The sequence below is a fragment of the Phyllostomus discolor genome, chromosome 7, assembly GCF_004126475.2.
Source record: "Phyllostomus discolor isolate MPI-MPIP mPhyDis1 chromosome 7, mPhyDis1.pri.v3, whole genome shotgun sequence".
Taxonomy (NCBI): domain Eukaryota; kingdom Metazoa; phylum Chordata; class Mammalia; order Chiroptera; family Phyllostomidae; genus Phyllostomus; species Phyllostomus discolor.
In genome coordinates, this window is record NC_040909.2 from 107,818,736 (window position 1) to 107,832,284 (window position 13,549).

Genomic DNA, 13,549 nt, shown 5'->3' on the forward strand with positions numbered 1-13,549 from the left:
TGTTTAATGTGACCCACTTGGGAAGATTATGTAGTCCACAGTTGACTCGGTTTGTATAATTGTAGCCCTCCCAGTCAGTGGAAAGGAAGACAGAAAACTCTTATGATGTCTAATAGGGCAAATGTATTCAGGAGGCACTGAAGCACAGCTTCAGATAACAAGGAACAAGTGAGGCCTGCTTGGCAGGAGCAACTGACAATGTACTCTTTATCCACCTTTTTGCAGAAAAGGTATAGGGGAAAAACCCAATTAACCCATAGTCATAATTAAAACTAGTGACAAACTAAGACAAAATAGCCTCAAATCAAACAATGGTTCTCATGGATAGTGGAAAGTATACAACTTACCATGTTAGTCTTCTAAGCCACACCCACAGCTAATGTTTACTATTATCAACAACTTAAGTCAGTTCTCAAAATACTTGCCTACAATGTGTTTTCAAAGAGTTGAAAGAATAGAGAAAAACATGACCAAAATACAAGCTGGAATGTAATGGCAGCAAGGGTGTTATGAGTTTTCTTTTTTTTTAAGATTTTATTTATTTAACAGCTCTGGCTGGCATAGCTCAGTGGATTGAGTGCGGGCTGGGAACCAAAGTGTCCCAGGTTCGGTTCCCAGCCAGGGTACATTCCTGGGTTGCAGGCCATAACCCCCAGCAACCACACATTGATGTTTCTCTCTCTCTCTCTCTCTCTCTATCTCCCTCCCTTCCCTCTCTAAAAAATATATAAATAAAATAAAAGATTTTATTTATTTATCTAATAAATAAATAAAATAAAATAAATAAAAAAAGATTTTATTTATTTATTTTTTAGAGAGGGAAGGGAGGGAGATAGAGAGAGAGAGACAGAGAGAGAAACATCAATGTGTGGTTGCTGGGGGCTGTGGCCTGCAACCCAGGCATGTGCCCTGACTGGGAATCGAACCTGGGACACTTTGGTTCCCAGCCCGCACTCAATCCACTGAGCTGTGCCAGCCAGTGGTGTTATGAGTTTTCAAAGACAAATCACATTTGGTTCAGACTTCACACAGGACATTGAAAAATAATTTAAAGGTGTTGTTAACCAATGAATAATTAAGATTTTATTACATAATAAAAATGAAGCAAAATTCCTTATCTTTAATAGAAGCAAAGCTGAACTATACAAGGATTTTACATTAATCATCTCATTAATGTAAATGAGATTACATTACATTAATCTCATTAATTACATGAGATGAAATCTTTGACAGCAGAATATATTTGAAACAGCCTTTGCCTGTATTTTTTGGTTTCAAGTAGTTAAGTCCTCTGGAGCTTTATATTCTTCTCGTACCCTGGCAGTGCATTGTGGCAGAGAGAAAGCACATGATTAATTTTAAAATAGAAACCTCAAGAATCATCTTCAACTCATTTATCACATCCAGTTTGTCATCAGGCCCTATAGATTTTTACCTCCAGCATTTTTTTAGTTCACTCTCCTTGCACATTTTTATTTCTACTGCCTTATGCCAAGCTTCATCTCTTACCCAGTTTACCACAACAACCTCCTAATTTACATTTTCTAAAGATTTAACTTCTTAAAGAACATTTCATAACACTTCCTAAAAATATCCACTGCATACAGAAGGGCTCCTGAAACTTCTAAAGGGAGCAAAAAGCATATTGTTCTTTTAAATAAAAGACCATGTGAGAAAATGTGAGGTGTTAAGATTGGTCAAGGTGTGGCAAAGGGTAATAAAATGATCCTTCAAAACTTGGACTGTAAACTAGAAGCCCTTGGTTTGCAGTGGTAGCTGCAATATAATCAGAAGGCATCTCATGACCACGTGTCCACTAGCTATATGCATTACCATCTGGAAGCAGTTGGTCTTATGGAATTATGGCCTACTGAAATGTCAACTATAATGCCTAATGCAAGGCAATGCCATGAACAGTTAGGATTCTGTATTTTTGAATGAAGTATATATTTTGAATAAAAAAATGGCCTATACCTCTCATATCAAAATTATACTGGTCTGGGGATAGAATGATCCAGTCTCTTATCCTTATGTGGAGGTTTTGGGGTCAAGGCAAGAATGTGTCTACTAGGGAATACAATCACGATTCCACTGATTTCTATCTGAAGACTGAATTGTGTCTTTCATATTTTCGTGAGATGCTATTTCTTCTCTTTAGCCATTACTGTATAGAACAGGCAAATTTATAATTAAGTCCATCAGACACCTTGAAATGATTATGAAGGAAATATAGGAGGAATGGACATCACCTCAAGACCCTTGACTTGGAAAACAGTGGTCCTCAGTGGGCACTGTATTGTTCTCCCATGACGTGGAACTCTTGCAGTAGCTCATCTGATAAGCAGGACACTCTGGTATCTTCTGCTCACGTCCATAGACCCAGACATATCTTAGAGATTTCAACATCCACACATTATTTGCTCTGCTTTGAACTGGGGTCTTTTCTTGTGCACTGGTACCTGTCATGGTGTTTCTTTTCTTTCTCTTTCTTTTATTGTTGACACTATTACTCCACAGTGTCCCTAATTCGTGTCCAATGTTGCTTGACAGCAAGACAACATATTTGCAGGCAACCAAAGGCACACACAAAGAGTTCCTGGAACTGTAACTGTTTTTGCACAATACTGAAAACTGATAGTTTGCTCCCTAAATATCCTAACCGGACCCCTAACTGGATCCCTAAATATCCTAAAAGTGCTATTAGGAGATTTTTGCTGCCTGCTAAGAATGGTCCATCCAGAATTATCCCATGACTTCAGTGAGTTCTTATGCTTTTTTTTTCTCTTGCTCTAAAATTGGCATTTTGTCAATCCCTAAATTTATTTTGAAGTACTGTTAGGGGAAAGGTCCTGGTGTTTGTTTCAGAAGGTCATATTTAATAAAAGTGAAGGCATAAACAGTTTAACAAGTTCGAAGTATGTTCCATTGCTGTGGAATATCTAAAAACACCCTGCCCCCTGCATAAACGATAATATTATTGTTTTTAAAAAATAATATCATGAAATGAAAATGTACTTGGTTAACAAGTTTGGGTGGTTAAAAACACTAAGGTCCAAGTACAAACTTCTTTCTTGTAGTGGTCAAGCGGCTACTAAATCTAAGTTCCAACCCGTAATGAGTGTTCTGCCGCGCTCAGAAGGCAGGAGTCCTGGGTTCCAGTTTTAGCTCTGACCTCCTTTACGACCTCCATCCTGCATCTGTTCCCTTTCCATAAAACGGGTCGGAGACGGAGGCTAGATCTGGAAGGTGAGCCGGACAATATTCTACACCTCCCCGCGTGCAATCCCAAAAGTCACGGAAAGTACGTGTGAGCTCCCACCTTTTTTGGTAACGACGTCAGAGGGAGGGGCTGCCGCAAAGCCAACTAGCCGCCGGGTCCCGGGAGGGGGCGGGCAGCGCCGGTCGTGGGCGGTGCCCGAGCATCTAGTCCCCTTCCTGCCGGCGCAGGCCCAGGCGCGTCAGTCTAAACCGCCCGCCGCTCTCCGCTCCCGGCACTCTGGTTCCCGGGCCGCCCGGGGGGACGCGGTTGCGGAGACACCGGAGGGGGCCTGGTCAGGAAGTGGGGGCGCGGCGGCAGCGGCGGGGAGTGGGCCCTGGGTGACCAAGGGGTTCGACGACGCGGAGGGCGGGAGATTCCCGGCCGCGCCGGAGCCCCGGCCTCCGCAGAAACGATGGCGGAGGAAGAAGGTGACAGGCCGGGGTCCAGCGCTGTAACTGTCTTTCCAGGTCGCGGGAAAGAGGGCCAGGGGCGCAAGGGGGACCCCCAGGCCTGGGCTGCGGGCGGCCGCGCGGGACGGGCGGGAAAGAGAGGGGCGGAGAAGGAAGGTGTGTGGAGAAATTCAGAGGAAGCGGAGTGGATGACCCTAAGTTTTGTTGGCGGAGGTGGCAAGAAAGTTGGGAATCGGGTTGGAAAAGCAAAGGCTGTGGAGGGAGTGGTTGAGAGCGGGGGCTGTGGGCGGCGAATGCAAGGGGTGGGGGACACAGTTTTAGAGGGTGGAAGTTTAGGCGCTGAGTGCCTGTTTGAAAGTGATGGTTGTCTAACCAGATGTGCTTCATTGAGTGCGCTCTTTAGAGGGCTGTGGATACAGATAAAACCACCGGGTGAGCGGACTCGCACGCGAAGGGTGCAACAAGAGGCAGTGATTTGGGATAAACGTGGGAAGGTGAATCGGGAGGGGCTGAACTAGCAGAAACTAAAGAAGGCCCAGTTCACTTACAGGGTAGGAGGAGATGGCAAAAGTCGAAGGGCTAAGTAGTTGGGGATTAGGAGACCAGGAGTGTTTTTAGTGTGGAAGTGGATGAGGTGGAGAAAGCTTTCCATGCCCCCACTGGGTAAAGAAATTAATTCTTTAAGTACTATATACTCATGCAAAATAATAGGTATGAGAGAAAAATGGGGCATTGGAAGGAACTTAGTGATAGCTATTATTGGAAGCATGCATGCATAATAACTTCATGATACCTGTACTAGTTTCAGGAACAGGTATATATGATGGTGTCACTTGACTGAGCAGTTTTCATTTTGGTGGAAGATATGACTACCCTATTGAATGTAGTTTTGAATATGCTGTATTTAGATTTAAGCCTCATTGAACCAAGAGTGCAAGGAGTGAGTGAAATAATCAGATGCCTTGTCTCTCTTTTATATTCATGTGATATTCTGAAATTAAATTTCGTTTGTTTCATAGCCAGAAAAATTTAGTGGAAAGCAAATTTTAAAAAGTTGATTGTAAGCAGTGTTTGCCGCTCTGTGACAGCTGTCCGGTCCCTATGCTCACACTGGCTTCACATTTGCCTTTCCCTTGAGTTTTCAGTGTTAAAACTGATCTAAATTTAAGAACCTCTACCCAAAAGCAGCTTCAAAAACAAAACTGTATGCGATTGGTAAGGAAGAGTGTAGTTCCATTTGTTGCCTTGCTTTTAACTTTGGTTGCAGTATATTATTTAAAACATTTCTTAATTTTTTTTCTTTTTCTAACTAATTGCAAATCTGTGGGGGTAGGTTGAGAAGCTAGCATGTGTGTTTCCGTGAATACTTCCATGCTTAAGTTAAAGCAGTGATTTTCAACCAGTGTGCTGCAAGAATTTTTAAAATATGCAATACTTGACTATTTAGTCAGGAGCACTGACCTCTTTTTCCTTAGATTGTCAAATAAAAAAATGACAACAGTCAACACAACATTAGCTGTCCAGCATGCATGGGTCAAAATTATACTTAATTTTTTTGTAGGACTGGCAAAATCTTATACTTTTTGGTGTTGCAGAATTTTAGTAATTAGTTCATGTGTACCATGAGATGAAAAGGTTAAAAATTGCTAAGTTAAAGCCTAAAAACATTAATATGGGGTACTAAAAGTCTTTAGTATTATATGTCATATAAAATAATTGTTTTAGGACATTATAGTTATACCTAATAGATATGATGTAGAATCAGTTAAAAAAAAGTACCATTTTGTGAAATTTACTTGTGTGATATAAAGTGAAAAATGATTTTTGGTTGTTTAATTACAAATATTTCAAAGCAATTAAGTATATCTTATATGAAACATAATTGATTGCAGTTTATTTAAAATATAGTTTTATTCAACACATTTTAAAGTTCCATAAATATTTGCATCCCTGCTATGGTAGGTACAGGGATATAATGGTGAAGAATGAATAATTAAATTCCCAGCTATTACAATAATTCTAGTAATGATATTTATAGCAAGCGTGTCTGTGTGCCAGGCATTCTGAATGTTTTACATTTATTTGATACTTTTGTTCCAAAACATGTTATCTTGTATTCACTGTATTAAAATTAGACTAATTTTACTTGTTTCTGCGTGTTCTCTAAATCCCTTTTTGCTTATTAATGTTCACGTGGATCCTTTTCATTGTCCCAGTTTTCTCTAAGTAAATACTGTTTAGGAATCTTATCTCCCCCCAAAATGTCTTCCTTAATGGTATAGAGAGTCAGTGTGTATATGCTTCCTGAAAGAAATATTAGAGCAAAGAAAGAAGTGACAACCTTGAATAGAGCAACTGCACTTGGAAGTTGCTATGTATAAACTGGGTAGGCATTTGCAAGCCTCTTTGTAGCCCTGCTGTCTCATGGGAAGACCACTGGACCAGAATTGTGGCAAGTTATTTTTGTGGCTATGTTGTCATTTTCATTTAGTTTGACTTTTTTTTTTCCCATGCTAAAAATATAAAATAGTTAAAGGAAACTTGAATTCTATAGAATTTTCCAATAGAAAAGCTAGAGCTTTTCTATCAGAATTAATAATCTAGTTTTTCCACTGCATTAGCCTTTGTTATCCACTTACGGAGTCTTGGCTTTGCTTATCAATTATTAAGTTATGAGGTCAATATAAAGAAAACAAGGTACAAGTGGCATCTAATCATATTTGTTACTTGGTGACAGGCAATGTAATTAGTTTTAGGGACCAGGTTGAAGAGATTGGCTAAAATGAATGCTGTATTTCCCAAGTTGTACTTTTTGTTCCTACAACTTAATGTCATTGAAATTGGCATGTCTTTATATGCGTGCATGCATTTCATATGGTAATGTTTTTCCCCTTGGAAAACTTATTAAATAATATACTAAAATGTATGGCATTTTAGATATAGAAAATAAAGCATTATAGATCCTTTATAGTATATTTATTTGTATGCTCTTTATTATTATTAATATAGATTCTTGAGAGATGACTGTTAAGATTTATTTCATAAATTATTTTGGAAATTGAAAAAATTTTGTATAAACTGTACTTTTACAAATAAAAATCCATTTATGTGCACAGAGAGCACCTTATTAAAGTCCCTGTAAGGTGATTTATTTTTTAAAGAATTTATTTAAAGAGGAAAATGATAGCTTTCTGTAAAGAACACTTTTTTATGTGAATACCCCCTTCCCAATTTATCTTTATGTTAAATGTGTGCTTTTAGACTCTGTCTAATAAAAAAGACCTACCTAACACATTGGTCACATTCATTTGTGAACTATCTCAATGTATCTGTTCACTTGATTCCTGGAATTATCCAATTAAATATTTTAACTCTAATACTATTAATGTATTTAACATGCATGTGTAACAACTAAGTAAACTTCTTGTGGTTATTTTTTCCTTGTATGCTTGCTAAATAAAATTAAAAACAATAACTTGCATCTGAAGACTTTATTTGTCTTTACATAAATCTTCATTCTTGTTGACCACTTCTAATTTTTGCTTTAACCCCAACAAGGACAAAATTAAAGGGGCATCATGAAGAAGGAATATAATATTAATTTTTTGACTCAGATTTGTATGCAGAAAAACTCAAAATTCACAGTATGGCTTTTCTGCTAATGTAATTTTCTAATGTATTTAGAAAATTGTTACTTAATGTGACTACACGATAAACAATAATATAGAAATTGTTAAAAATTAGACTAGTCAAACTTAATCCACAAAATATACAGTAGTTTTTTTCACTATGCCAGCATTTAAAGATGTTGTGGCAAACATAAATTTACTTTGACACTATTTTAAAGTGCATTTATTTTATTCATTTTCTACAGTCAAGTTAGAGAACAATCCATTTAATTAGCAACAGTAGCTAATTCACTTTTTCCTTTTTTGACTCCTCTTAGGTTCATATTTCATAGCCTAAAGTCATCACTGAACCAAAAAACTCTCCTTTATTTCTCCAAGAAGGAGATAATTCTTGTACCACCTTATAAATTTGACAGGACACTATAACCGCATAACAGCAAAGTCTACCCCATAAGAGAATTCTAAGGAGGAAAATCAGTTACATTGAATATTGTAAATTCCTGTCTAATGTGGAATTTAGTTCACTGGCTTGAAAGTAGTTTCTGCATTGCATTTTTTGTATTGGATATATCAAGGGTAGATAGTATAATATTGGGAAATTTTCTGTGATTTCCCAAATACAGGGATATTTATAGGTTCAGCCTGTTTTTTTTTTTTTTAATTATTTATTTTTAGAGACGGAGGAAGAGGGGGAGAAACACTGATTAGTTACCTTTTGTACACACTCCATCCAGGGACTGAACCCATAACCCGACCCCAGCCATGTGCCCTGACTGGGAGTGGAACTGGTGACCTTTCACTTTGTGGGATTGATACCCAACCATCTGAGCCATACTGGTCAGGGTTCAGCCTACTTTCTCATACTTAGACCTATAAGACTATTGAATGACAATGACACCACAGTAGTGCAAAATTCTGCAGAACTTTCAGGATTATTAAAAAAGTGAAGTATATGAGTGAGATCATATGGTATTTGTGTTCCTCTGACTGGTTTATTTTGCTTAGCATAATCTCCATGTCATCCATGCTGTTGCAAAGGGTAAGAGTTCCTTCTTTGTTAGAGTTGTGTAGTATTCCATTGTATAAATGTACCACATCTTTTTTATCTATTCATCTACTGATGGGCACTTGGGCTGTTTCCAGATCTTGGCTATTGTAAATAATGCTGCTATAAATATAGCAATGTATATATTCTTTCTGAATGGTGTTCCTCAATGCACTAGGGTCCCCTTTTCTCCACATCCTCACCAACACTTGTTGGTTGTTAATTTATTGATCATAGCCATTCTGGCAGGGGTAAGGTGATATCGTAGTTTTAATGTGCATCTCTCTGATGATTAGTGACGTTCATTTTTTTCATATGTCTTTTGGCCATTTGTATGTCCTCTTTGGAGAAGTGTCTATTCGGTCCTTTGCCCATTTTTTAAATCCTCACCTGAAGATGTGCTTATTGATTTTAGGGAGAGGGGAAGGGAGAGAGAGAAAAAAACCTTGACGTGAGAGAGAAATATCTATGGGTTTTTCTTTTGTACGTGCCCTCACTGGGGATCCAACCACAGCCCAGGCATGTGCCCTGACCGGGAATCCAACCCCCAACCTTTTGGTGTATGGGATGATCCTCTAAACAACTGAGCCACACTGGCCAGGGCACTTTGCCTATTTTTAAATTGGGCTATTTGTATTCCTGGCGTTGAGTTGTGTTAAACTTTTTTTTTAATAGTTCATTTTTTTGTGTATTTTGTTCCATTACCATTTTTCCCCCTTCTTTACCCTGTTCTACCTCTACCCAACCCTACCCCCCACAGTCACTATACTGTTGTCCATGGCCAAGAGTTCTTATTCTTTTTTTGCTTGATTCTTCCACCTCCTTACCCCCCACACCCCATATAAGTTCTTTATATATTTTGGTAATTAACCCCTTATCAGATGTATCATTGACAAATATGTTCTCCCATACTTTGGGTTCCATTTTCATTTTGCTGATGGTTTCTTTTGCTGTGCATAGCTTTTTAGGTGAATGTGTCCCATTTTTAAATTTTTTTCCTTTGTTTCCCTTGCCCTAGTATAGTGTGGAATCTAACGAACAAAATAAACTGATAAACAAAATAAAACCAGAGGCATGGATACATGGAACAGACTGACAGATTTCAGAGCGGAGGATGGTGGGGGGGGGGACTGGAAGACATTAGCCAGAGAACGTGCATGCACATATGCATAGCCCATGAACACTGACAACAATGTGATGAAGGCTGGGGGTGGGAGCTGAGTGGAAGGGATCAAAGGGAGGGGCAATGGGGGGGCACTAATAGTGTCGTCAATAAAAAATACTGTTATATGATGAATGTATTTTATTATATTTTGATTTAAAAAATTGTTAACCCATGAATTATGCATGTAACTTATAGGTAACTGGAATAATAAGCTAACTTATTATAGAACAGTTTGTTTTTCAGTCATGGAAAAGAGTTTACTTATTTCGGGATATTTTGAAATTAGTGTCATTTCACTAATTCTAAGGAGAAGAGTTCATTAGTTTTTTTTTTTTAATATTTTATTTATTTATTTTTAGAGAGGGAAGGGAGGGAGATATAGAGAGATAGAGAGAAACATCAATGTGTGGTTGCTGGGGGTTATGGCCTGCAACCCAGGAATGTACCCTGGCTGGGAATCGAACTTGGGACACTTTGGTTCCCAGCCCGCGCTCAATCCATTGAGCTATGCCAGCCAGGTGAGTTCATTAGTTTATCGATAGGACTCAAAAGCACCAGCTAGAGGCAGAACCTGTGTTGTCTTTTGGTTTGTAGGAAAGATAGTTTTGTGGCGAGTGCTCAAATAATTATGGAAAAAGTTATCTTTGGTACTAATAGGTCTTTGTGTGACTTTTGCCTTAGTATAGTAAAAGTAAATCATTTGGGATACAGACTATAATGTGATACATGTTGCAATAACTTTTCAAATATTTTAAGGACCAGCTACAGAACTGCGCCAAAGAAAAAAGCCAAAGTCTTCAGAAAATAAAGACTCTGCCAAAGAAGAGAAAATTGGTGACACTCCAGTTCCTGAAAGAGCTCCAAAATGTAAGTCAGATTGATTGGATGGAGTTTTAATAGTACTGCAAAAATACAGTTATGCTGGGTAATATATTTTCTATTATCATTTTAAATGTATAAAGTTTTTCTAATTAAGATGTGGTGATACCAGTCAACTTTCATTAAGGTTTCCTGTAGAACAACCTCTAAATCTCACTCATTTACAGCAAATACTTATTTCTGATTAATGTTACATGTGTGGCTGCAGGTAGGCTGACAGGGATTTACATGTCACAAAGGAGCAGCCCCTGCACAGGACATGTGTTTCTTGTGGCCAAGGAAAAGAGCAGGAGAGCAGGCAGAGTCATGCAGTGCTTAAATTAAGTGTTTTTTAAAAATTTTTCTTTATTTAAAAATATTTATTTCTTTTTAGAGGGAAGAGAAGGGAAGGAGAGAGGGAAAGAAACACCAATGTGTGGTTGCCTCTTGTTTGCTCCCTACCAGGGACCTGGCCCACAAGCCAGGCATGTGCCCTGACTGGGAATCAAACCAGAGACCTTTTGGTTTGCGGACCAGCACTCAATCCATTGAGCCACACCAGCCAGGGCAAGTGTTTTTTCTTTTAATGAAAGCATATTTTAAATATACTAGAGAGTCTTGACATTTTTTTTCAACTTAAAAAAAAAAAGTTTTTATTGACGTTATAGAGAGAGGAAGTGGGAGAGAGAGAAACAACTTGTTCCACACTCATCCATGCACTTGTTGGTTGATTCCTGTATGTGTCTTGACTGGGGATTGAACCCATAACCTTGGCACATCGAGATAATGCCCCAACCAACTGAGCTAATTGGCACTGGCCAGGGCCACGCAGTGTCTCTGAAAGTTTCTGCTGAATTAGCACACTGACACTTGTATTCATATTTAAGTGGCTCAAGCAAGTCATATAATCAGTCCAGAAAATGGAATAAAGAAGTATACTCTGACTACAGGGAAGCATTGCAAGTCACTAGGTAGTGGGCAGGGATGAGGAATCCTTTTATAGGGAAGGACAGATAGTTTGGAATAATAGCAATCTACCATATTCTGTCTTTTTGGTCATAAATATTTTCTTCTCTCAGACAAAGAATATTTGCCACCCCACCCCCCAAGGAAGACACTTATCCAGTCATATCAGTCTTGAAGCCCAAGGTCACTTATCTCTATCAGGATTCATGATGACTCACTCTGATCCAGAGACCTAGTAAAATAGCAAGTTATCTATTTTGTGTCATGGGTTCCGAGATTAGTTGAAGGACTCACAGGTCTCAGAATAGAGTCATTCATATCGACGATTATTACCACAGCTATGATTTCTTACAGTGAACAAATTCGAAATGAAATCAGCAGGAGTAATGGTTTATGTGCTGAAGTCTGCAAGAAACTGAGCACAAGTTTCCAAGATTCCTTTCCAAATGGAGACACACAGGGCGTGCTTAATTCTTTCAGCTTTTCAAATTTTAGTGTTGGTAGTTTTGTCTACCAGGGAAGCTCATTAGTGACTCTGCTCAAGGATTTTATTGGCAGCTGGTCATTTACCTTCCGCCTACTATATACCAAAATTATAGCCTCCCAGAAGAAAAGCAGTAGTATGAACCCCATTGTTTGTACAAACAAGTTAGGGAGAGTAAACCACTCTTATCAGAGTGGTGGGAATCCTCCTGAAATCCAAGTTGCCAGGTGCCAACCAACAGCCTACCCTGCAAGCAGGCCTTTCTTTTCTTTCTTTTTTTTTTAGGTTATGGTGATCTCTTTAATCAGAAATTTTTTTTTGTTTTCTTTTTAATCCTCACCCATATATATGTTCATTGATTTTAGAGAGATAAGAGAGAGAGAAACATTGATCGGTTGCCTCCTGTATATGCCCCGACCAGGGATCAAACCTGCAACCTAGGTATGTGCCCTGGCCAGGGATTGAACCTGCAGCCTCTTGGTGTACGGGACAATGTTCCAACCAACTGAGCCACCCAGCCCGGGCAAGCAGGCCTTTCTTAGCAAAGCAGTTGCAGGCCTGCTATGTTCATTCTTTACTGCCCACGCCGTTTCCCATTACATGTTGTTGGATAGAGACCGAATGACCAAAATCCTTTCATTCAGGAAGAGGAAGAGTGGAGCACACATCCGCCACTGGTCCACACCAGTTCCAAAATCCTGCGAGGTAAATATGAGGGCTCCTCACTGTGAGGTAGGGAATGTTTCTTGATTAGGCCCCAGTTGTTTTCCTTGGGAGCAGCTTCCTAGTTTATTATTCTCTGTGGCTCCACTCTCTAGAGGTTCTTCCTTTCCCATTGTCCTCCTGAATTGTACATGTCTGAAGACGGCTTTGGAGAATATGCCATCATTAGGAGTTGAGCTTCCTTAAGTTCTTTCCTGCCCATACAGGCCCATTTGTATATGTTTTCTCAAATAAGACAAAGGCAATTGGTCACCTATAGATTTAATTCAGGGACTAGCAGGGAGAAAACTTTTTTGGAAGCTGGAAAAATAATAATCCATATTAGGCAGTGACAAAACATTTTATAAAACTTTCCTGTAAATAGTTGTCTTGATACTAACTTTTTATTATTTCAGGTAGTATTGCAAGATAGAATGTTATTAGAGTCTTGGTTATCAGCTGCATTTGGTCACAGGAAAGAGGAATTTAGAACAGACTTGACCTATTTGCAAGTAGGAATGAAAAGGAAAATTAAAGAATCCAAAATTGGGGAACTTGTAGTGTCAAAGTTAGAACCGTGTGTCTTTTTCAACCAGTAAAAAAATAAAATTGAGAAATACTTTGAGTAGCAAAGGCTGTGTAAGATGAATTACCAGTGCAATGACTAAATCAAGGGCAAAGCTTTCACACAGTTTATTTAAAAGTACGAATGGATTAAGGTAGTTTCCAATAAGTTGGATAAAGCACTCAGGGAAAAAGAACAAAGGGTATGGTCCCACAGAAGCTGGATAAACTCAGAATATATGTAGTTAATTTTGAGAGAGGCATATATACAAATTTTGTAGTTAATTTTGAGAGAAGCATATATAGAAAAAACTATGGGTATAGTTACTGGAATAATTGTAGTTAATTTTGAGAGAGGTATATATAGAAAAAACTATGGGTATAGTTACTGGAATATGAAGTTGACTGGGATCAAATACGTAAAAAGCCAAAAGAATTGTTCTTATCTTTGCAAAAGTGAGTAATTT

The 13,549-nt window shown here is 38.6% G+C and overlaps 1 protein-coding gene across 1 annotated transcript in view; it reads left to right on the forward strand.

Annotated features, from left to right (window-relative positions):
• Positions 1-3,560: 3,560 nt before the first annotated feature.
• The window catches only part of DPY19L4 (dpy-19 like 4), a 71,565-nt gene continuing 61,576 nt past the window's right edge, over positions 3,561-13,549 (forward strand). Inside the window, exons 1-2 of the mRNA XM_028533692.2 lie at positions 3,561-3,687; positions 10,265-10,375. Of these exons, the coding sequence (XP_028389493.1) occupies positions 3,672-3,687; positions 10,265-10,375 (127 nt within the window). The 5' untranslated portion in view covers positions 3,561-3,671. The remainder of the gene's footprint in view (positions 3,688-10,264; positions 10,376-13,549) is intronic.